This window comes from Phacochoerus africanus, chromosome 3, assembly GCF_016906955.1.
Source record: "Phacochoerus africanus isolate WHEZ1 chromosome 3, ROS_Pafr_v1, whole genome shotgun sequence".
Classification (NCBI taxonomy): domain Eukaryota; kingdom Metazoa; phylum Chordata; class Mammalia; order Artiodactyla; family Suidae; genus Phacochoerus; species Phacochoerus africanus.
Genome location: NC_062546.1, coordinates 3,753,961 through 3,779,018, shown reverse-complemented (window position 1 = coordinate 3,779,018; position 25,058 = coordinate 3,753,961). Strand labels below are relative to the sequence as shown.

Below are 25,058 nucleotides of genomic sequence, written 5' to 3'. Positions count from 1 at the left end.
TGGGCTTCTCTCCCGGGGGGTTTAGAGCCCCCATACGTCATTTCTTCACTGAGGCCTGTGGGGCCAATTCCCCCCCTCAAAACCCTTGTGAGGCACTTCTGCATGGAGACACCCTTACTGATAATAATGGCTTGTCCCAGATAAGTCCACCCCAGGGTGGAGGTGGGGTGGGGGGGACAGCGGGCAGGGCCAGGAACTGGTGGGGAAGAGGCGGCTGCTCAGCCAGTCCCCAGCCTGCTCCCCTCTCCCCACACCCCTCAGCAGGGCGGCCAGAATGAAGGCCCCCACTCATGCCGAATTTCAGATGAACAGTGCGTATACTTTTGTTTTATTTTGGGCATGTCTGCAGCACAAGGGAGTTGCAGAGCCAAGAATCAAACCCACACCACAGCTGTGACCTGAGCCACAGCAGTACAATGCCACATCCTTAACCCACTGCCCCACTGGGGAACTCCTGAACACGATGCATTGTGGACCTGACATGCAGATTTATCTGGGCATCCACGCCTCACCCGGCCCTCTTTCTCTCTGGCCCTCAGACCACCCTTTGTGGCATAGACTTCCTGGGGGTGGGGGGCTCCATAAGCTCAAAAATGGATCTGATCTTTCTTTCACATCTGATTTCACTTCTGAACCCTGATCAGTGTGGGGGGCCCTGTCACCCCCTGCTCAGTGTGCCTGGGGCCCATCTTACAGCCAGGTTGACTTCTGGGGTTTCGGCAGCACAAACTCGTAACCGGGTACATCTCCAGAAGGGGGGGAGGCTGGTTCCAGCCCCCTGGGCCCTGAGCCCCCTCTTTCCCCTGGGTCCATTTTGACCCCCTCTCCACGTCTCCTTGGGTCTCTGCCCAGCTTCTCCTTCTGGGTTGCTTGCCCTGGAGAAGGTGTTTCCTTCTGGGGCCCGAGGCTGCTCAGCCAGACATAGGGTCCCCCAGTGAGTCCAGTGACAAGGGGAGCGGGCGTCCTCCAGGCCCCGAGACACCAACCAGGGACGCAAGACCACCTCCACTTTCTTTCCCAAGCCCAGGCCTGGGAGGAAGGGGGTTGATTTTCTCTTCACTTTGAAATCCCTGAGGGAGACAGCCCCAAAGGTGCCTGATGTGGCTCAGAAGCTGGAACCAGGGGCGAGCTGGGACCTTGAAGACAGGGCACCCCGGCCGCCACATCCCATTTTAAATGTTCTCATCTACCTCAGGCTGGTTCATCTCTTCTCACGCCCGCCCCCCCCCCCCCAGGGATTTCTGTCCCTGAGAACTTTCACCATCGCGAAGTGCCCTCGGCCGGCGCCCACAGTGAATGCCCAGGATTGGGGCGGGAGCGTGTTGGGTGGGCTTGTTTTCCTCTGTTGGAGAGAAATAGTTCAGATGAAACAGTGTCATCGTTTCTGGAATAGGAGTTTTGAAGGCTGCTTCTTCAGGGAGAAGTTGAGAATTCCTGCAAGTGGTAGAAAGCATGGGGGTGCTGGTACCCCGCCGGCTGGTCTAGGCACCTGCAGCTTCTGGGGTCCAGGCCCAGTGGACACTTCCCTCTGCTCTCCCCACACGGATGTTTTTTTGGATTTTCCTGAGGGGTCTGACTGAAACAGCCCACCCGAGCCTGCTCTCCGGGGCTTCCAGCCCTCGTTCTCTGATGGATGTTCATGCAATTTTCTCATTATTTTTCTGTCAGCATTCACAGACACCGGGTAAACTGCTTTCTCTCCAAACCATTATGTTCATTTACTCCATGATAATTGAAGCTGTGTATTCTTTTTCTGATTTGAATTTAGTAATAACATATTTTTTTAAAGGGAAATCAAGGAGATTTCCTAACGAAATTTTTGATGACAACTGCAGAAGCTTCTGTTGGTATTTTTTCCCCCCCGCTTCTGTAATCTCTTTTTATTGGACCTTCGTTTTTTTGTTTATTATTATTATTTTTGTCTTTTGTCTTTTCTAAGGCTACACCCACGGCATATGGAGGGTCCCAGGCTAGGGGTCGAATCAGAGCTGTAGCCACCGGCCTACGCCAGAGCCACAGCAATGCCAGATCCTTAACCCACTGAGCGAGGCCAGGGACTGAACCCGCAACCTCATGGTTCCTAGTTGGGTTCGTTAACCACTGCGCCACGACGGGAACTCCCTGGACCTTCGTTTTAAATATGTGGCCAAGTTCTCATTTCTTTCCCCACATGTGTTAAGCAGCCCCTGTGGCTTCTAGTAGGAGGAAATTTCTGGGGGGGGGGGGCTTTATCCACCCAGCTGTCTTTGATTCAAGAAAATAACCAGTGGCCAGCTGTGGGGGGCTCCCCTCCACCGGGACCACCCCCCAGGGAAGATTCCAGGACATACTGGAAGGCAGGGGTTTGTAACAACTGTCTCTTCTCCCTCCAGCAAGGTTTGCATATTTTAAATTCTGTTCTTCGCTCCCCCGTAGTTCCCCCATCTCACGGGTGCGGCCTTGTGTATTGGCCTCTCCATTCTCCAGCCCCGCCCCAGGTGGGATTTTCTGGGTGCATGACGTTATTTACAGTCTTGTCCAGACAAGCGTTAAGGGGCCGCTCCCACCGTCTTCGAGAGATCTGCGCCCCCTTCCTAGAGTTCTTTAGACTCTCCAGACAGACCCCCTTGGTGGGGGATGGTGTAGAAATCTTCAGGAAGGGTGTGAAGATTTTTTAAACGCCTCCAAGCTGGACTTTCTAGATGGTTCTAATATGCCAATCCATGGTCTTAAAAAGAAAAAAAAAAAAAAAAAACCCTAGAAATCGGATTTCTTATTTAGTTTGGTGGGATTAAAATGTATTTTGGGGGCAGTAGTCTTTCTTTTTTAGTCTCTCTTTTTCCTTAATGTGGCACTGGGAGTCCTCCGTGTTTTTCCGGGAAAGCTTTTGGTCGTGTAACTGAGCTTTTCCATTTCCAGTGCGTTTTCAACCAGACTGATTACATTTAGAAGAAGAGAACGGGCACAAGACTGAGTCTAGAAGATAGTTTCAGAAATCCAAAAAAAAAAAAAAAATCCTGTAATTCAAGTTTCCCATCATAAAAGGTAGACTTTCTGAAGCGGGTGGGGAGACAAAAGCGTGACTTGGGAGAGTTCTGAAAGGCGTCGGCCCGTCTCTTGCTGTGATCCCGCTTTCCTGCTGTGTTACCCGCATCTCAGCTTTCGCGTTACAGGTGACCTTGAGGTTGCAGCCTCTTCATCACGGCGCAGAGCCAGCCCTTGATATTTTATTTCCTGCTTCGGCTGAAAGGACTCAGGACTGTCCCCCTTTATTTTCTGTCAGGATCCATAGAAACCACATAGAGGCCTTTGCTGAAACACCCTACTTGAGCCGCAGTGCTGCAGAACCGCAGCTACGGGAGGACTTTTTCTTTTGAGGTGGAAATCTTGAGAAAAGACGAAGCCACGTTGAAAGTCCTTCAATTATGGCCGAGTCCACCCAGTTGAGTTTCTTTCATTATTAAGAAAACCTCACTTAGAAAATCGGGCCGAAAGCATACCTTCTTGAGTCAGTTTTGGTGTGAGAAGTTTGTAAAGCGTCTTTTGAGCTGCTTTTCTTCTTTTCCCTTTATCTCAGTCCCCTGGCTCCTCAGCAGTATGTAAGAAATGCTATTGAATTCTGGGCATGTACGTGATGGCACAGGACTGAAATAGTTTCAACGGGCTCCTCCACGAAAGTTGTTGGGAAGAAGCACCTGAGTGGGAGAAAGTTTTCAGCTTTCCAAACACTTGCCTTTCCTCCAAAGAAAAATTTTAAAAAAGTAAAGAGAACGGTAATGGCAAGTGTTCCGAAGAAAGCAAACAAAGAAATACCCAAGTACCACTCGAGATGGCACGTGGAAACACTGCGAAAATAGAGACGCTTTCTCCCATTCTGCGTCCTGGTTTTCTGGTCTAATTCGGTTTCCCTCGTGTGTCTGCCGATGGGATCTGAGAGGGGGACTCGGTGCTCCCGGACCGGAGATCTTTCCACAGAGACTGAACTCCGACGTTTTCTTCCCTAAGGTGACTGCAGAACCAACTCTGACGAGACTGCCTCCCGTATTTTCTTCCTCGTCTTTGTTTCCAGTTTAACATTCGTCCCGTTCCCAAGCCCCCCTCTCAGGGTTAATGAAGAAGAAAAGGGAAGATCTTTCTTCTCCACTATTGGCATCAAAATGGGCCGGTGTCGTCTTTTTACGGACGCAATGGACCCTCTCGACTATGTCTGTTGGGCCATCTTTTACCGTCGCGTTGGGGATGAGACACATTGAAAATCGTAACTCCAAGAGTAGATACGCTGGGTTTCCATCTTGCTGCGATGAGTTCTCTCAGTGACTGTGTTCTCCTCCTTCGCCTCACGCCCGCAGTGTGCGGGCTAAATTTTAGGCACGCGCCTGTGGTCTGGGAACCAACTTTTCACCTCGGGATTAATTTTGAACCCAAGCTTAGAAAAATCTTTGAATATGACATCTGTGTTCATGAGTAATTTTGGCCTATAATTCCCTTTTTACTGATTTTGCTATCAAGTTTATGTTGGGTTTAGAAAACAAGTTGGAAAATATTTCCTTTTTATATATTCTCTGGAGAGTCTTATGTAATACTAGTATTCTTCCTCAAGTGTTACTGGAATACACTCATCAATACATTCGAGGTCTGGTATTATTTTGTCACAATATTTACCCATGGAGTTCACTTAAAATAATGATTTAGGACCATTTAGAGATAAATTTCTTCTTGTGTTTATTTAGATAATTTTTTACATTTTTTGGGGTGGTTTGTCCATTTTATATAAGTTCTATGTTGTAAGTATAAAGTTGCTCATAATATTCTTCTATATCCTCTTGGATGACACTGAGGTCTATGACGCTGTTTCCTTTTGCATTCCGGAAATATGTTGAGCTTTCTTAAAGCCTCTTCACATACTATTGTTACTATGTTAAAAATTTTAAAGACCTGGAAAAAAAAAAAGTCTCTGAGAGGAACATCTTACATTGATTGCCTTTCCTCCAGGAAGAGGAGGACGGACCCCTAAGAAGAGTCGTTTCTGAAGGAAACCACACGATTGCTTAGGAAGTCGCATGAGGAGCGAGAACTACTCTGGGGTGAAGTGACTTCTCGGGGACGGTGTACCTCTGTCCCTCTGGCGGCCCTTTGACGACCTTTTCTCCGAAGACCCGAGTGGGGGCTTCTCCTCTTCCTGAGGTGGCCTTGCGGGTGACATTTCAGGGAGCTCTCAGGCCGGTCACTCCCTCACGCCCGAGGAGGCGTCCCTGGGGTCAGATTCATCACCCATCTCCTCTGCGGCCCTGAGCTCAGGACCAGTCGTTATGGAACGGGGTCCTCGTTCGCTTCTCTCGGGCGTCGTGGGCACGACGTCCGTGAGCAGAAGCGAGCGTCTCCCGTCGTGACCAGCGATCCCGTATCTGGCGTCAGGGGGGAACGAGGCACTTGATTTTTCTCCTTGTCTCCTTAACGTTCTCACCGGAATCTCTTCTTTTGGATTTTTCTGTACGTACCCAAGCTGTTCAGTGACTGAGGGATTTTAACTGGATTTTTTTTTTTTTCATGAGTCTAGTTTAGGAAAAATTCCTCTGAGGCCAATGCTATCAAAGCAGCTGTCTTTCATTGAAAAAAAAAAATGGAGAGGTAGGAACTTCTCTGACAGGTACTTCCTGCGATAAAAGGTTTACCTCATCCTGTTGAAAAGGTAGAAGAGCTCAATTTTCTGTCAGGATGCTGATGTAATTTTCCGAACCTTAAGTAGAGTCGGATTTGTTCTTTTCTTTTTCACCCTTTAAACTTGTGTTAGTCACAAGTGCACTGGGAGAGGCGGACGGGGGAGGTTTACTTGGTGTCACTCTTGCCGGCTTTCTCTGTCACAAATCACCTCAAAGTGTTTTCCTAAGAGAAACAAAATGGCAGCCTGAACTCCGGGCTTCTCTCCTCCAACTCCCTCTCCGCCCCTGACGAGAGCTAATGGCTCTGTACCATTATTTTTCCTGTCAGAATTAATGGAGAGATATTCTTTTCCTAAAGCCATTAGTTAAGTAATATTGCTTACAGAATTGCTAAAACAGGGTAACACCTCCTTCTCAGGGTGTAAATCTTAAGAAATGATGAGGCAATTGCTTAAATACATCAATTATATTCCAAAGCCTGAACTTTTTTCTTCTCCAATTTTCATTTAGAGTTAAGAAAGTTCGAAAGTAATGATCCATAAAGACAATTCTCTTGATTCAATTTTGGCACTAAATAATTCAAACAATATTAGCCATTTTTCTCCTGTTCTTCATTTCATTTTTCCTTCTTCCCCGCATTTTGTCCTCTCTTTATTTTGAAGCATTCTCTTATTGTCTGAGGATGATTAAAGTTTCAACTTACCGAAAGATTTTAAGCATACTTTCCCACTAAATATGCTTTTTTGGAGAAAATGGTAAGTGAAGTGGTTCTCAAACTGATTGCCTTTCATCAGAGAAAGAGAAGAGAAATTCAAACCATAGAGAAAAGTGGTTTCTGGAAAGAAAGAGATTGGAAAATGATTACTGAGAAGAGGCAAAATTTCAAAAAATGAGGATAGAACAGAAATACTTTGGATTCAGTTAGAGATGGAAAAATACATTTTTTTTTTCCATCTTCCTTTTGTGAGTCTCTCAACTTCTCTACCTAAGAAACTGAGCTTTTATTATGAGGGCGTCAGGGTCCATCTCCCTCTCTGTCTGTCGTGTCTTCTGACTGAACTGACTCCCCTCCCCCCACCCCCGCCCCGGGGGCCTTTCTCATGACTTTCAGTCTGAATTTCAAAGCCAACATCCTTATTTGCCTCTGATTTTTCTTTCAAACGAATGAAGCAATATCCTACCTGTTGCAACAAAGAAAGCAACATCGGCATATGCAAGGAAACCTTTGACAAGCCCCAGCCTCATGGCCCCCTGAGGCTGCCAGTGTTAGGTTGACGTGCCTTCACACCTTTCTCCATGGACATACAAATATGGACACAATTTTGTTTTACACAAATAGATCATACCAGATGTAGTCACCTACAATTTAATATTCTTCTTTAATATACCTTGTTCACAACTCTAGCACCAGATTCTTTTAATCATGGCACCAGATTCGACAGGATAACTGGACCGTAATGTGTTTAATCCACTCTTCCTATGTCGACGGAGATCCCTGTGGATCGTCACTGGCTTTCCCACCACAGCCCTTGCTGCAGGGAACATTCCTGCTCAGTCTCCAAAGAGCAGTTGCCAGGCCACGGCAATCAATGCACGTTTTATAATTACACATTTTATTTTACAAGATACTACTAAATTGCTTGTCAAAACCAGGGGTTTTGAACCCATAGACATGTTTCCAGCAGTATTTGTGAAAAGAAACTTTGCTTCTGCAAAAGGGCAGAGCCCTGGCGGAGGCTAAAATCTTGCCTTCGGAGTTGGTGCCTCTGAGCCTCTTAACCCACCAGAGGTCACGCTCTGGCCTCACTCTAGGCCACATTCAGGCCGCAGATGTGTTGGTTATGTTGGGCTGTTGTTTGAAAATTGATTTGTTAGCAATGTGTCTGATGGAATTGTGGCATCCCAATTTCTGGTTTCTCTTGGGAAAGGGACAGTTCTGGCAAACAGGACGCTTCCTTTGAGGTCTGGGGGGTGGGGTGGGATGGCGGGAGCTGAGAGGCAGCCTCGCCCTGGAAGCTGGATCTGCCTTTCATCTCCACAGCTCTCTGGGGACCGGTCTCCTGTGGGGTCTGTCCTGTGCACGACAGGCTGGAAGGCCAGGAGCAGCCCCTCCTCAATCAGGACATTCGAAAAAGCCCCCAGACTTCACCCCTGGCTGCAAACCGCTGGTTTCAACACCAGCCCCGTTTGCTCGGGCAGATGTGGAGGTCAGCTGTTCCAGGAGGGTGGGTCTCTCCTGTGGACCCCGTTTTGCTCTCCGGAGGAAGATTGTCGAGTTCTGTGCATGACCCAGCTCTGAAGTCCCGAAATGTTGCAAACCAGCCCCGGGCACTACACCTGGAGAAACATTTCGGAGAAAGTGATCAAAACACTTTCTCAGCCAGAGAAGTGCCAAGACAGCCGCGATCACGGGGGGTGTCCCGAGTCAGAGCTTTGCCTCGTTACACGCGCACACAAGGGGCAGTTTCTGAGCACTCGGTGAAGAGGCTCCGCGGAGACCCTGGACCGAAGGCAGACGTCTTTGTTCCCTGCATGGTGGTTTTCTGCAGTGGTTTCCTCTTGTGACGTAGGGCCTTGGCCCAGGGCATGTCTCCCCTCCCTGTTCTCGCAAGCATCCTTCTCAGAACGTTCCTGAGCATCGGGAAGAATCGGGAAGGTGGGAAGAGGTCTCTCTGGGGCTCTACCCCCACCCTCCACCGCCCCCCGGCCTTCGCTCTCCCCCTCTGATGGGAGTTAACGACTTTGCCTCCATTCTTTCTCATTAGAATTAATAGAGAAGGATTGATTCTTTCTCTACAGCTATGAAAGTCAGGGAGCGCTGGGACGGCTGAATCAGAATACTCTCTCCTTCGTTCCAAGGAGTAAATCTTGAGGCAGGAGGAGGAGACCCCATGAGTGTATCAATTAGGTCCCACGGAAGGGACCTCAGGGAGTTTTCCTTTAGCAACAAGACGCTTGAAAAAATACTGGCGCATGGAATGCGTAGACGGGCTGCGTGCCGTCTTGGCATCGAACGTTTCAAATGGCATTCCTTCGCTGGTCTCGTCTCCTGATGGGACTTCATCAACCCCCTTTTTGCTCTGTATTTGAAAGTCACTCTCTTGTTGTCTGGACAGGAGGCAACTTTTAACGGAAAGCAAGATTTTAAACACCACTTTGTGCGAAGCGTCGTTTGGGGGAAGAATCTCGGTGTTGGAAGAATCCTTGTCTTCACCACCTTTCATCAAAGGAATGGGAGAGAGAGGGGCACCTCCAGGAAACGTGGTTTCTGAAGCGGAAGATTCGTCTGTGATCACTGAGAGGCAAACTCTCCAAAGAGTGCATTAGGATAGTACCGAAGTGCCCGAGGCTGTACTTGATAAATCTGTTTTTCTGGTCCTTTCTCTTGAGTCCCTCTCTGCCGACGGAACTGAGATCCGAGATCCTTACCACCCACGGCCCACCCACTTCTGATCATTTTCTGATTGGAAAGAACGTTCCCAGCCTCCGCCTGCAAGACAGAAAGCTTCTTCCTTCCATCATTCCTAGCCATTTATTATTTTTTTTTCTTATCTTCTTTAAAGGCTTTATAAACAGAAATTGTCAGAGGATTGCGGCAAGAGACAAATTCACTTGCAAAAAAATTTAGCACCATGTCTGGTGTGCACTCGAGCCTTAAAAAATATTGGTTGAATCATGATGCGATTGAATGAGTCAGACTCAGTAGAGAGAAAAACCAGCCTGAAACAGGTGCAAGGTGGCAACGACTTTACAGCAGGGTTTCACGGCCGACGGTGGATGCGGGTGGGGTCGGGCACCATTCTACCAGCTCTCGGAACCCTCCGCCTTTTCTTCACAGCATTTGCAACATCTGCCTGGTGATTTGTGTGTGTGTCATTATTTGCTAGCTGGATTTCTCTCCCATGCTAGACTGTGATTTCCAGGAGGCTGCCCGCCTCACTGGCCACTGGGTAAATGGCCTGGACTCGGCACATTTCTTGGCACAGAGTGTTGACTGTGCTCAATACCCAGTAAACATTTAGGCTTTGTCATATGGGCTCGAAAATCATGGACTCACAAAAAAAAAAAAAAAGAAAGAAAGAAAGAAAAAAGGCTCAACTAGTATTTGAAAAACAAGCCAGGAGTGTCTGTTGTGGCTCAGTGGTAACGAACCTGACTAGGATTCGTAAGGATGTGGGTTCAATCCCTGGCCTCCATCAGTGGGTTAAGGATCCGGTGTGGCCGTGGCTGCGGTCCAGACTGGCAGCTGTAGCTCCAGTGTGACCCCTGGCCTGGGGACTTCCATCTGCCACGGGTGTGGCCCTAAAAAGCAGAAAGAAAAGAGAAAAACAGGCAAATAACTGCCCATGTGGTGATTCCTTTGAGAGGTCCGCCCTGCCTTTCCCCTTTCCTGAAGTCTTTGCAAATTTCGAGTGCAAGCACACTGTCCATCCTTTGATGGCAAGGATGCTTATTAACAATTTCATCCCAGATGAATCGGTCTGGGCCGTTACCCCTGGGGTCTCGTCGATGCTTTTATAGCTGACTTCCAAGGCCAGCCTGGCGTCATTTTTATCCCTTCCTTGGGATTTGACATCTTTGGACTCCAAACTCACAGAGTTTTTTTGGTGTGTTGGGGTCACTGAAGGAAATGCATCAAATGACTTACATTTTCAGATAATGATATTTGAGTAATCGATTTGCATTTTAATAAGGCCCAGGAACGAATGAGGCAGCCAGCGGGAGCCTTGGCATGAAAGATGTCGACAGTTAAGCTGCAAGTTTCGTCGCGTTGTTTCTCTACTCCATTTTCCTCCTAATGATTTTACCGTTTCCTGTAGCCTTTTTAAGATGGCTAAATTTAAATTTGCTACCGCACTTGAAGCAATCTCTTCCTCTCTAACCGCGGTTTGGCAATTGTTTCTGAGGGAAATTATTAAAAACGCAGACTTTCACCAGGGGGAGAAGGGAACGGTGCACAGAGCTGTGGTAAGCGAGGTTTCTCTGAGCTTCTCCTAATGACGTAAGCGCTGGCCGAATCTCCAAAGGCTGCAATGGGACGGTGGAATCCGGAATTTCTGAAGATGTAGGAAGTGACTCACATAGTGATGCTGAAACGTAAACAGGGTCACATTCTGGGCTTCAGCATTTGACTGCTGCTTATTTTTGGAAAAGGGCCATTTATCTCAAAGCAAGGATGCTGTCTTTCTTCAATAATCCAAATTAGTTTAACACACTTCAGTGACATGATTTGGGCATTTTTCACAATTATGAAAGATAACTCACTTTTCTCTGTAGACTGTAGGTCAAAAGCAAATTAAATCAATGGATTTTCTTCCCCTGCCTTCTCGGATGAGTCAGAAGTTATTGGTCAAATGCGCACACGCAGACTTTCCGCTTAAAAACCCAAATGACCCGCTGAGAAGACATTTGGCCAATCTGATTATTTTCTCTATACTAATTGGTTTTACTTCTTCATTGAATTGAATGAATTGCCTGGTTGTTTTGTCACGGTGGGGACACAGCTTAATCCACTTAGAGCGAGGCGTTCGTGTTTAGTAAACTATGCAGCTACAGAAGCGTTTTTCATCCTTTACTACCTTGGGTGATTTTTCGCAGGTGAGAATGAAAATACATCTCAAGTCCTTCCATTTTCTCCATTTTATTGCCCCTGTCCTAGCGGAGCAGGCTCACCTGGCCCCAAGACGGCCCTGGTAACCTTGTAATTGGTTCTCCCCCCACCCCCGACCCCCAGTTTAGTCTCCAGCAACGTGCACCTTTAGAAGATGTAGACTTCTCGGAGTTTCCTGGTGGCTCAGCAGGTTAAGGATCCAGCGTTGTCACTGCTGTGGTGAGGGTTCGATCCCTGGCCTGGGAACTTCTGTATGCCGTGGGTGCAGCAAAAAAAAGAGTAAAATCTAGACCCCTTTCCATGACTACCTGCAACATACAAGCGAGATCTGAGCCACTGGTGGCTCCCCCACCTTCCTTTTGCCCCCTGCTCCCCACCATGGCCTCTCAGGTTCCTTAATCCTCAAACTCCATCCCACCCCAGGGCCCCTGCACTTGGTCCTCCTCCGTCTGGCCCGGCCTTTGGGGCCTGGTTCTTTCTCATCGTGAAGCTCTCAGGTCAAGGGTCACCTTTTCAGAGAGACCCTCCTCTGTTGGGCAAGCCAGTCACCCTCCATTACTCTCTGAGATGCTGTCCCCCTGCATATAGTTGCTCTCGGGAATACTGTCCCCTCCCCTGTTTACTGCCAGCCTCTGTCACCGCCTCCTACATCCCGTTACTCTCTGGGGTGCACCCGCCCGGCTCATTTCCTTCACGACCCCATCACAACCTCGGTCATCTTCCCTGTCCCTGTTTCGCTTCCCTGTTGGAGAGGAGGCGCTCAGGGGAGACCAGAGCACCTGGGTCTTGCTCTCTGATTCCTCGGGCTTGAACATGGCCCCTGGGTCCTGGGGCGTGTCTGTGGAGTAGATGAATGACATACCAGGATCCCCGTGCTGTGTCTTTAGGCAAAGCCCCGTGCAAGTGCTCGAGTGAAGACGGCACTAAAGGAAGGCCGTTGCTTCCTTTCCCCTCGTCTATAGATTTTTCAAGTTGATTTGCTCAAGATGAGTGCACTTGATTATCTAGTAACCTGCCCCTGGGGTGTAAGAAGCAGGTCTGTTCTTTATGGTTCAAGGTGGAGGACCGAGCATGTTCACTTCCCTCTAAAGACCCAGACGTGGGTGAAGGAATGTGTTTGGGAGATGCAGACCCGAGGGGACAAAGTGAGCGGACAAGAGATGGTGCCATATAGCTGTGGGGGCTGGGGTGCAGAGGCTGAGGGCTCATGGAGCTGCAGAGCCTGAGCTCAGTCCCGCCTTAACAGCGGTCAAGCCCTAGAAATTCAGAAATGCATGGTACCCGGTGGGGCTGGAAACAGGAATCCGGGTTGAAAGACTCAGCAACACTCAGTCCCCCGGTCTCCACCCCACCCCTGCTTCTCAGAGCCTGGCCACCTCCCTCACTGCCATCCCTGCAGGATATGTGGGGCTTGGCCTCTGGGGATTGTACAGAATGCTGGGAGCAAGGGGTCGGTGTGGAAACCAGAGGGTTTACCCAAAAGTTAGCGCTGCACGTCGAGCCCCACCGCCACTCTCCATCCCAGTGCTGCCCGCAGGGTGGTGGCGCCTTAGGTATCCTAGGCGGGAGATCAGGGACTCCTCGGGGAGAAGCCAGCCAGCCCAGGTGGAAGACCCAAAGCCACTTACTTCAGGGTTTCCCACGTCAGCAGGGCAACCAGCGAACCCTGCAGGGAGGCCCATGGTCGACACGTGACACATATAAGGAGTTCTGTTTCAGGTATTGGATGTTGCATCTCTTCTTGCTTAAGTTTTACATCTTGTATTTCTTTGCTCAGTGTTTCCTGTAAATTCTCCATCTTTGCTTCCAGTTTATTTCCAATGTCTTGCATCATCTTCAGCATCGTCAGTCTAAAGTCTTTTTCTTGGAGGCTGATAATCTCCTGATCACTTAGCTGTTTTTCTGGGGTTTTTTCTTTCTCTCTTATCTGAGTTAGAGTTTTATGTCTTTTCATTTTTAAAGGTTTTTGGTGTAGTGACCTTTTTGCAGACAATAGAGTCGTAGCCTCTCTTACTTTCTCCTGTCTGCCCCCTTTGTGGCGGAAGTTGGTACCGGGGCTTGCTGTAGGCTTCCTGATGGGAGGGACTGGTGCCTGCCCATTGGTAGGTGGGGCTGATTCCTGTCCCTCTGGGGGGTGGAGCTTTGTCTCTGGGTGAGATTAGAGGCTGCTGTGTGTCTGGGGGGGTCTTTAGGCAGCCTGTTTACTAATGGATAGGGCTGTGATCCCACCTGGATTATTGTTGGGCCTGGGGCTTCTCAGCACTGATGGGTGGGGCCACATTTTCCCAAAATGGGCCACCTTTAGAGGAGCACTCGCTGATGAATATTCCGAGAGCTTTGCCTGCAATGTCCTTCCCGCACAACGGGCCACATTCACCCCTGTTTTTCCAGGAGGTCCTCCAAGAACTGCAGTCAGGTCCAACCCAGATTCCTATGGAGCCTCTGCTTTGCCCTGGGACCCACCCAGTGCATGTGAAAGTCTGTGTGCGCCTTTCAAGCTTGGGGTCTCCATTTCCCACAGTCCCCTGGAGCTCCTGTGTACAAGCCCCACTGGCCCCCAATGCCAGGTGCTCCGGGGGCTCTTTCTTCCAGTACCAGGTCCCCAGGCATGGGGACCTGACATGGGGCTCAGCACTCTCACTCCTGTAGGTGAGTCTCTGTGAACCAATTAGTTTCCAGTCTGTGGGGCTTCCCACCCGGGAGGTATGGGGTTGCTTATATCACATAATCACCCCTCCTACCTCTTGATGTGGCCTCTCTGTCTTGTGGAGTAGGATATCTTTTTGAAAGTTTCCAGTCCATTTGGTTGAAGGTTGCTCAGCATTTGGTTGTAATTTTGTAGTTTTTATGAGAAAAGTTGAGCTCCAGGCCTTCTCTTCTGCCATCTTAACCCCATCTCACATATAAGGAGTTCTAACCAGCTTCTCAGCGCCTATTTCCTAAACGTGGGCAGGCAGTTAAGACTGCTGGATATCCCAGTGACGCATTTAATATGAAAGGGAGAGAGAAAACCAAAGAGAGACCAAGGGACTTGGAAGAAAGGGAGTGAGCGCAGGGAAGGGAAAACTTCAGCTCTAACAGCAGTAACAACAGATCACTATTAACCTTGCCTGAGACAGAAGATATTGAAGCCATGAAAGAGTCACAGGATGCTGTAAAGAAGGAATAAGAATCACAAAATTCATACTAAGAGTGGGCTCTTGGGAATAAAAACATGATAGCAGACCTAGACACTTAAGAGTTGATAGAGGTAGTTGAAGGAATTTTCCCCAGTGTAAAAGACAAAGAAATAGAAAATAGGAGAAGAAAGATAAAAATTGAGGCTGAGCTCAAGAGGTCCAGTCACCTACTAAGAGCAGTTCTAGAAGGAGGAAAAGACAGAACATAAGGGGAAAAAATATCCAAGAAATAACATATTTTTCTAAAACAAAAAGACAGGATTCGGATGGAAAGGGCCCCTCGGGCACCTAGACAATGAATGGAAATAGACCCAGGAACACGGTGACCCTGGGGCGAGAAAGGAAGCCTAGGGGTGTCCGGGGAGAGAAAAACCAAAAGGTTTCCTCCAAAGGCTCATGACCTGTAAATCGTGCTGGCTCCAGACTCCTCAACAGCTAGAACTCAGTAGGGCTGCATCTTCCATTCTGAAGGAAAGCGAATTGTAATTCAGACACCTACATCCAGACAAACGGCCAATTAATGTCTAAACAATTTTGTTTCACCTTTTCTCACGAAGCTTCCGGATGTTTTGCATTAGGAACCAATGCAAACAAGAAAGGAAAGGGTAAAGCCGGGAAAAAGAAGGGTCGGGGTCCAGGAACCAACCAAGATGGTGAAGAAAGCCTCCGGGATGGGGGGCCAGGGGGATGCAGGGACTCAGCCCCTGTTTGGCCCAGGGATCAGCAGTTTATTGGGAGAAGGTCAGAAAGTTTTGAGAGTGATATTTCCCAGGAAATGAAATGAAACCCAATAGATGACATAAAAGGTAACTGGGAAGGAAGCTGGAGGGTGGTTTTAGAAGTAAGTCCATACCAAAGAACTAAGCACAATAAAAAGACAGAGGAAGCAGGGAAAACAGTGTTGGCAAGAAAGGCAATGCAGTGATAGCACACGACCCCCGGCTCTGCGGGAGAACGCGTGATGCTGACGTCACTGCTGGGTGCACGAAACGGACCGATGACGTCAGAGTCAGGTGACCGTGCAGGGGGGGTGTGCACCTCCTCTGGGAAGTGTGCACATGCGTGGGGGGTGGGGTGGTCCTAAACGATGCTCTCCCTTCAAGAAGACATAGGCCATCCTCCAAACTGGAATAGAGGAACCAAGAAGTAATGCTCTCCGCTCGCTCTTAGGAGAGGAGGCCGTAAACGTGGAGGAGTCCAAAGTGGGAGAAGATGAGCAGGTGGGCTGGTTTTCTTAAAACGGAGAAAGATTTAAAACGCTGCGCCTGTGTAACGGGAATCAAGATAGGAGCAGTTTTAAAAGCGGGTTGCAGGCTTCATTGACACAGCCCTTCCAGAATGTTTTGCTGACCTTCTCTCACTGTGGGACCTACCTGCTCTGAAACTCTGTGGTCCTTCTGACTGGTCGGCCAGGACAATATGATAAAACGGAGGAGAGACTAAGGCTGTGGGGCGACGGAAAGGCAGATGCTCCCTCATCAAAGCCACATCTTTGTCGTCCCTTCGACCCCACCCCCACGGCACAGTAACCCCCCCAAAACAGCAGTAGCGCAAAATCCGACCTTCCCTCCTGTTGTCAGTGCTCAGATCAGGGCTAAGACATCTCACATGAAGGAGAGGAAAATCTTTACTCTTGACCCCTGTTGAATGGCCAGAGGAGATGAATGTAACGAGAAAAAGAGCCACATGAAATCTTATTAAAAATATATGTAATTAAGGGATTTTTTTTTCCCTGCAAGGCATCGAATTTGCCTTTCTTTCCTTAGCAAAAGTGGAGACATTTGATCTGAACCACGTGAGTGGTTTCAAGGTCCCTGGGGTTCCCGTCCATACCATGTGAGGTGAGGTTGGTGAGCTCAGAGCTGGTCGTGAAGACGCAGATAAACTCCTCAGAAATTGCTCTATGCTGATTTGATCATTTCAGGTGTATATCCATGTGCCTCCCCCCTTTTAGGTCCAAGTCCATCAGGGGAGCCAGCTTGTGTCACCTCAGAGTCCTCTCTTTGCGGTGGGAACGGAGAAAAAGAGGAGGAAGGCGGCAGACACAGCTCGAGACGCTTCTGTCCTAACACAGGTGCAAGTGCTGTCAGGGAAACGGCCACACCAACTGTGAAGGTGGGAGTTATGGTTTTCAGCTGCCTCTACCTAGCTCTTATCAAAAGGACTTACGAGTCTTTTGTCTCGTTGGTGTCCACTGTGGCGAAACTCACTTGGGCTGCCCATAGGAGTTTCCGGACTCAGAGAACTCTCGAAGTGGACAGACACCTCCCAACCTTGTGCCGAATAGCCAGGCGACTGGGGCTGTGAACCAGTGGGATGAGCTCACAGTTGATCAAACATCCCTTTTCTTTTTTAGAAAAAGGTTTATTGAAGGTTGTGATCATTGCTGCTGTCCAACCAAGCGATTCAGTTATGCGTGTGTATATGCATCCTTCTCTTTCCGAGTCTTTCCCACACAGGTGACCACAGACTGTCGGAGAGAGCTCCCTGTGCTCCACGGCAGGTCCCTGTCGGCCAGCCATTCCATAGACCTCAGTGTGCCAATGCCAGTCTCCCCCAAATCCCTTGTTGATTCATACCTAACAGGCTGGAGATGCTTGTCACTGCCACGTGACATCATGGCCAGGCCAACTGAGGGGCCACGCCTGGAAAACCATAAAGGTGGCTAATCCAGACCGTACCTTGAAAAACGCCAACCTGGAAAAAACCTACACACATGTTAACTGTAAAGTAGCACAGCCACCGCAGGACCTAACACGGGACACTCAGAACCGGCGGGATGGTTGAGGGGCTGGGTTTTCACCAGGGCCAGATAAAAATACATAGTGGTCTCAGGATCCTGTTGGACGCCCGCAGGGACCATTGCTGGGGCTACTGCATCAATTAGTTACTCGTGGAAACGGATGGAGAGCATCATAGCGACGGTCACCCTCGGGAAAGAATCCTTAAACCTCCAGACCTTATTTTCATTGAGGACCGCGTTTCCGGCCACAAGATTTTGGTGCCAATTAACCTTTTTCCCCCCTATTTATTTTCCTTTGCACTTTGCTGCAGGAAATTTCTCCACCTGCCTGCGAGCCCCGGGACAGTTGTCCTCTGGACACGGCTGTCGGGTCAGAATCATCTCTGCAGGCCGACTCCTCAGTGGCTGTGGCGAAGGACAGCCTGCTAGCCGGCGGCAAAGCTCTTGACTCGGGGCTGCTTGAGATGCACCGGCTGCCCTCCCAGGAGGGAGTCTCCGTGGATTCCACCCCAGGCACTTTCTCGGATGCTCCGGCGCCTTCTTCCGTTGAGTCCAAAGGGACCCCTCTCCGCCACGACCTTGCTACCTCGGCAGCTGCCCTCCGTCCTTCTCCAGAGGCGAGGGCAGGCTGCGCGGCACTGGGACTTCACAGCGTGGCACCGCAAGACCACAGTGGGGCTGCAGGGCAGCCTCTGGCACAAAACTCCCCAGAGGGCCTGTCCGCATCGCCAGAGAAACCGTCTCCTGGGCAGAGACTTTCAGGCTCCGTTCCACCGGGGTCCCCTGGAGAAACTCATCTCGAAACAGCAGCTTCAGGACCGGGTGCAGCTAGTTCACCCCCAGAGGAAGGGAAACTGAAGACACGCTCTCCTTCCGGGGGGCGCCATGGGCGTGGGGAAGGGCTGGTCCCCGGTCCTCCCTTAGGCAGCGACAGCGGGGGGTGTCAGGGCTCCGGATCCATCACTCCAGAGGCTGCTGCGGTTCCGTCTAGCCCAGGGCAGCCCACAGAGGTCCCTGCAGCCCCTTTGAAAGCCCTTAGGAAGAGAAGCTTGGAAGGAATGAGAAAGCAAACGCGGGTGGAGTTCAGCGACACCAGCAGCGATGACGAAGATCGGTTGGTCATCGAAATATGAGCTTCCAGAGAAAGACCACTGGCCCAAGACCACTGGTGCCTCACGGTGAACGCCGCCGAGCGGGCGGGAGAAGGAAACTGCGTTCACGGAGCATGCGCAGGTGGGGAAGCCCTGCGGGGTTCTTTCTGAGCGCCCCCAGCCACCTCTGAAACCCAGACTCAGCCACTCCATGCCCAGATGCCCCACCCCACACGGTGCCCGGCAGGCCAAGGTGGCAGTGAAGCAAGGCCTAAGAAGGCTGGACCTACGTGGTGCCCATGGCTTGACTCCCAGCCGTACCCTCTGCATCGCATCCTCCCTCTGTCTCATCCAGGGAGTGGCATTAGGCCCAGAAACCACAACTGACCTGTTTACCAGCAAGTGAACCCCGCAGAGTCAAGGTGGCAGGGTCCCCCCATGGTTGAGCTTGGGTTTGCTTCAAGGGTGGCAAGCATGCGTGGGAAAGTTGGGGTAGCTTGCAAAGGAGACAGGGCCCTTGGGCCTCGAGGTGTTTCTGTTCACGCTGGAGACAAAACCCAGATGCTTTGCAAAACTGAAGTTTGGTCAGAATAATTTGCCTCCTTAGTGGAAGTTGTAAATATACTTCAAAATGCCTATGATTGGGTGAAATACTGAGATTCTTTCCCTGTTGCACAAACGGTCAGTGCTTATGTGTGATCTGTGGTAGAAGCATGTACACAGCTCTCGCTGCGGGTGCCTTTCCTGTGGAGCCCTCTGACACCCTTGGTTTTTGCAGCTCTTGCAAAAGGAACGTTGTGCTGAAAGTTAATACAACAGTCTCTGTAATGAGTCATTTTTGAGGGGGAAAAATTCACTTATTTTCCTCTGATTCCTTCTGTCATATTGTGCTCTGAGCAATTTCAATTAGAGGGTTACATTTTAGTAATCTCTCCAGCTTAAATTGACGCCTGCTCCTCGTGACGGGAGCCTTTTAGACTTTTCCTCCAGAAGCTTCGAGGATACAAAACTAATTGGAGTTTTGACGCTGTTTTACATCTCGGTAATTTTATTTTGGGGGCTTGGTGTTACTTTGCTGTCAAATTAAATCAGCCTCTGTATTGTGCAAGTCAGAACAGCACAGATAAAATTCCCCAGTACTCCAAGCCAGCGCGCCCTGTGCAGAGTAGCTGATCTCCGGCAGCCGCCTCAGTGAGCAAACCCTCACATTTCCTGCACTCTTCCTCCTTAGATGGGAGAGGAAAAACTCAAAGAGGTTCACACTGCTGCATTTCAGTAAAATTTTATACTTGCTTCTGGTATGATTTTGTACAATTTGAAATTTATAGCTGAGCTCCTGTGGCTTAACTTTGATGTCATGAGGTTCGGATGACCCCCCTGTACTTTAAAGGCGAGGCCACGGTGCAGAATGTCTCGCATGTACGAAGATGCTTGACCACATCCTTGCCTGTGGCTAAGGATGGTCAGATCTTAAGTATCTGCAAGTGATGTTTCAATTTGAGGGCGATTCCTTGAGAAACCTGAATGTGAGACGAGCTTCCCCTGGTGACATGGCATTTGTGTACGGCGAGGTGATTTCGAACCCAGCCAAGAGAAAAGGAGGAGGGAGGTGAAGAGTGTTAAGGATCCATGTACTTTCGACCCCAAACCAGCGTGATGGAGCTTCTAGCCCTGGGATTGTCACAAGAGAGGAGGTCTGGGAAGGTGGTCTGGGACCTGGCGGAAGGGAGAGCGGAGCCCGGACTTTGTCCTGAGCTGGCTGGGAAATCTTGGTTAAGACTCCCGCCCTTGCAGCACCACAGTGTCCCACGTAGAAGGACTGAGTCAGGGGAAATGAGCTGAATGTGACTCCAAGCCCTGCTCCTTCTGATCACACAAGTGGCTGGGAGGTGGCCCCCACGGGGAGGGGGCCTGCACCCAGGAAGTTCCAGTGGGGGCCTTGGGGAAATAAAGCCAATTGTTCTTTGAAGAATGTGAGCTCAGGGGAAAGATCTTTCTCATTTTCCCCCCAGAGTTCCAGATTTGGGGGTGCAGGTATCCAGTTCATAAACAGTGGCTCGCAAGTAAAAAATGAGAAGCGAGAGCAGAGCACAACTGAGTGAGCGGAAGATGGCATGTCTGTGGGCTAAGTCCTGGGAGGCAGCGGTCATGGGTGGGGGGGCGGCATTGTCCAGATGCTTCTCTCCCGGGTGGCTGCTGAGCTGTTGGCTGGGTCACTGGACCAAAGTCAGTATGTCAAACTCCCAGTGACACTGACCTCAGGATAGTCGAGTCAGGTGGAAGTTCTGTCCTTCTATGAGCCACCCTTGCTGGCTGCCACATCCCACCCTGGACTAAACATGGCAGAGCAGTGATGCCATCTCTGACTCCCTGTGTCTCCCACATAAAGGTGAGCAGGCTCCCACAGTTTCCTGTCTCAGCTGGTCATTGGTCGTAGCAATGTTTACAAGTGTACCTTACTTTATAGCAATGTGAATGTGTGAAAAGCTATATTTCAGTGGATTAAACAAATTAAAATTGTATTTTGAATGACCATAGCGTACTCGGCTATTGAAAACCATCCCAAAGTACACATATTTTTTTAAATGAAAAAAATTTTATAAAGCAACAAGCGATCTTGGATTATAGAAATCTTAATTTTCCTATGGGTTTTCTTACAGTGGACCGCAACTATAGGGGTACCTTTTTAGGGTAATATCAGTGATTTATAACCAAGTTTAGGTTATTTAAAATGAAATTTTAATTCAGTATTATCCATGACCAATTGCTGCCGTTACTCCGTAAGTGTGTACCATGCCACTGTTAAGGGAAAACAAATTTATTTTAGAACAGGGTAAATGAGAGTTTAAAGATAAGGGATTCCCCGTTCTCCCCAGTGCTGTCAACTTCACTGTACCTTCAGGCGAGGGTCTTGGCTGATGGGTAGCTCAGCTTCTTCTAAAGAGGATGCTGACAGGACCAAGAAACAGTCCACTTCAAATTCTTTTCTGTTCTCTCAGGGCAAGGTATACAAATGCCACAAACCATGATGCTTAGGTTTCTCTCCCCAGCTACACCTACACCTGGCCAGATCTCACTTGTTGAAGAAGCAGAGAGCAAAGAGGTGTCATGCCCCCCATTGGCACCCATAACTGATAAGGGGTACTTCATGTCACGTGTTTCTGATGGGCAACCTGAATCCTCCATGTTCTAAAGCATGGTGGAAACAACGCATGCCTCTTGCTACATATGACCTTTGAGAGTCTGGCTGAAGCTAGCATCCCTTTATTTCACACCCTGGAGAACCTAGGGTTCATTTGCCAAGAGAAGACAGAAAAAAGACAGGGGATTGGTGCTTCTGGATTCAGATCAAAACCCTGTCAATAGCATGGTGGGTAACTGAGGGCAAGTTAAGCCTCCGCTTCCTAAAATCCCTCCTCCGAATCTCAGATGGGAAGAGGAGCCTTGGAAAAATGCATTGTGACCACAACTCTTGGCATGACAGATGAGCGATTTGCAGCCTCATGCCAAAACGTATTTCCTTGCATTTACATTCATTACTTAGAATGATCACATTATTCATTTTTTTTCCCCAGCATAGAAATTTGCATTTTGCACAAAATTTGCCTGGTGCAGCAGATTTTTATAGTTATGGAAACTGTCATCATTATCGGAATGTGCTGTTGCTCAAATGCCCAGACATAATTTAATATGGCGAGGAGAAAAATGGTCTGCCTGGCTCTATGGCGAACATATTTCTACAACCGCAGGAAACAAGGCTGGCGTATTTTCTCACTTCAGGTGTGAGTCTCATAATTCTCGTGAGGGGGACTCTTTTGGCTTTTGAAACACTACATTTCTCAATATGTAAGCACACTTTCTCATCCCTGTCTTTCAGATACTCCTTAAATATAGGTGTCAGCCCCCCGCCCCCAAATCCCATGTGCTAGATTTGGGCACTGTGAAATTCTTTTTACCCATGCTTTCTCCTTGTGTGGGAATACACATAAATCAATCTGAAGAAACGTAGAAACATTGCGCATATTCCTTCACCATTGGAAGGAAAGGAGCCAAGGAAAATGATCAGCTTCTATCCCTTGGAACCCTAGAGAAAGACTCATTACCTTCTATATGCAGTCAACTCCTCAGAACTTACTACACCATGGATTGTTCACAATTAAGAAGCCATTGGCTTCTTAGTTGTTTGTTTAAATGTATTTCCTTCTTTGTATGGTTGAATTATTCTGTTTTGATAAAAATAAAACTGGAAACGAAAAGGTCTTGTGTGATTTGTTAACATTTTTAACCAAAACTACCACAAATATTGTGCTGGATAGTTTGTATGTCTGCTTATTCCCACATAGTTGACCAGACACTCTGTCCGCCATATTGGTGTCTCATTCTGCTCAACAGAAGAGCTAGGTAATGGCAAACCATCTCATTTTCTTATGCTGTTTCCTTTCCCCATGTGTCTCTTCTGTCATCGTCTGCCATATTTATGGTCCATAACTTAGAAATGTGTTTTTAAATCCTTCAATGTAGCTAAACGCTGAAGCCACACGAGGGCACTATCCACAGTGCAATAATCCCCAACTTTTCCCCTTAGAATTGATGTTGCTTGGATATTTGACATTATTCATTAACAGAGAAAACATCCTTAATTCAAAAACATACCTCCTTATAAGGATAAGTCATATACTCTTGGCAAGAATACATAGACTTGTTTCACAGACCAACACCATATCCTGCTATGTCTATACTTTCTGAAGCCACTTGAAGTCAACGGAGATGCGATGCATTGGGAGAAAAAGGGCGAATGGGTACACAGAGGAACTGATATACTAGCTGATGGATCTCCACAGCATTTTTGCTAACTCATCAAGCTCGAATAGTGATGATCCATTGTTTCCAAACTTCCGTCATTTGAGAGCCATCTTACTGCTTCTTGCCCCACGTGTCCACACATAGGTACATTATTTACTTAATACTTTTATTTAAGTCCTCTGTCTTAAGCTATTATTTTCCTAAGTAATAGAATCTGTGAGATCTCAGCCTTAATTTGGTAATTACATGTATTTTCTGATATGCATTAAAATAAACTTGTACCATCCATGTACCAGTTCAGTATCATCTTTCTACTCCCTGGTACACCCCCCACACTCCAGGAAACATGGAGCTAATCCGAAAAGTACATGTGCTGTTAGTTTCTTGAGTTTTTCCAGTTTTTGTTAAGCTCAGCTCTCTCTCCAAGGCAAGAGAACTATCCATGGCAAGTTGAATTGTGGGCTTGTCGGATAATTGTCTTTAGTCAAACTTTACTGTCGAGTAGTTAACCTTCCAAGTCAAAGGATTCTCACATCTTTTAGCCTCAAAGGAACAATCATGTAGTGTCTGGTTGCATAAATGTACATATTTTCTGTTTTGGTGTTTGATTGGTTGATTGGTTGGTTGGTTAATGCGTACAGATTGATGTCAGGAAAGCACAATTAAGGATTCATGCTGAACCACCAGCACTACCCTCAGTTCTGCCCAAAGATCTGTGTCCATACTTTTGAACTTGAAGCATATGGATTTGGCTGGACTAACAGCCCCAGAGAATAGCTCTCTGATCTCCTGCTTGATGACAGCCTGTTGATCTCTGGGCCGCAGACGCAGGGGATGTGCTTGGTGGCATCTAGGACATTTGTCTCCAGCTGTGACAGATGTCTGCTTTCAGTCTCCCTCAGCTTTGGCTAGAGGCAAATTCAACACCCTTTACAGTAGAGCATCCAGGCACTGGTCCGTGCGATTTTCGCCCAGTAGGAGGTGAATTGTTTTCTGCACAAATGCAAGAGTGATCCCTATAGGGAGCTGGCAGTTTTGTATGCGCAGCACCTGGGACAGGATCCAGCCCTGTCTCTGGCCACGGAGATGATGTGGTTGTCTCCTCTCTGTACATTGCGTGCAACGCGGTAGAACTCAGCAGGATTCCGTAGCAGTTTAGCAGAAATTCAGAGAGAGAGACCTGACTCCGTTGTAAATGAAAGGCCAGATATGCAGGTTTGTTTTTTCCCTGTTGGTGTTCCCATCAGACATGTTTGCTCTAAGCTCCCACCCCCCCGCCCCCAGCAGACACACACAAGCCTCACAAGAGGTCCTCCTCTTAAAGTCCTCTTCCTGTTAAAATAAAGAGCAGGGTAGAGTGGGGCCAACGTGGCAGGAAGTACGACAGCCACACAAACAGCCCCAAAGAGATTTCCTTAGAGGCAGGGCCAACAGCGCTAAAGCTGAGAAACCCTGGTCTGAGAAGATGAGGTTAGAGTCTATTAGAGACCCTAGAATAGCTCAGGCCTCAGGCTGATGATGAGACTGGAGTGGGGAGAAAGACTAGCCTTGGCAGGACCGGAAGCAAGCTTGGGCTCCGTGTCCTGGTCCGGAATGCTTTCCACAGCATCACATCTGGAACCTTCCCGTCTGTGTTAGGACATGCTTCTTGCGTCTACACACTGTAGGCTATTGAGGGGCTATGGTCCAATTAACTTCGTTTTTTTTTTCACTCTTCATTCCACTTTGAGGAGAAGGAACAGGACATCGGAAGTGAAGTCCATGTGAACAGATGTTTGGGTATTGACTAGACATTCAGTAAAGTAGATCAAAAGATAAGATTTTAAAGATCTCTTTTATCAAAGTATAATTGATTTACGAGGTTGCGTTAGATTCTGGTGTATAGAAAAGTGATTCAGTTATACATACATACGTACATTCTTCTTCATATTCTTTTCCATTATGGTTTATCACAGAATATTGACTATAGTTCCCTCTGCTATACAGGAGGCC

The 25,058-nt window shown here is 48.4% G+C and overlaps 1 protein-coding gene across 4 annotated transcripts in view; it reads left to right on the top strand.

Annotated features, from left to right (window-relative positions):
- The window catches only part of ZNF831 (zinc finger protein 831), an 89,783-nt gene extending 66,427 nt beyond the window's left edge, over positions 1 to 23,356 (top strand). For 2 of the 4 annotated variants that reach the window (XM_047770741.1, XM_047770742.1), the window contains 2 exons: positions 16,384 to 16,544; positions 17,484 to 23,356. In XM_047770741.1, the coding sequence (XP_047626697.1) occupies positions 16,384 to 16,544; positions 17,484 to 18,305 (983 nt within the window). In that variant the 3' untranslated portion in view covers positions 18,306 to 23,356. Of the gene's footprint in view, positions 1 to 3,556; positions 6,101 to 16,383 lie in introns of those variants that run through there. The other 2 variants (XM_047770743.1, XM_047770744.1) reach the window with 2 other exon arrangements.
- The last annotated feature ends 1,702 nt before the right edge of the window (positions 23,357 to 25,058 follow it).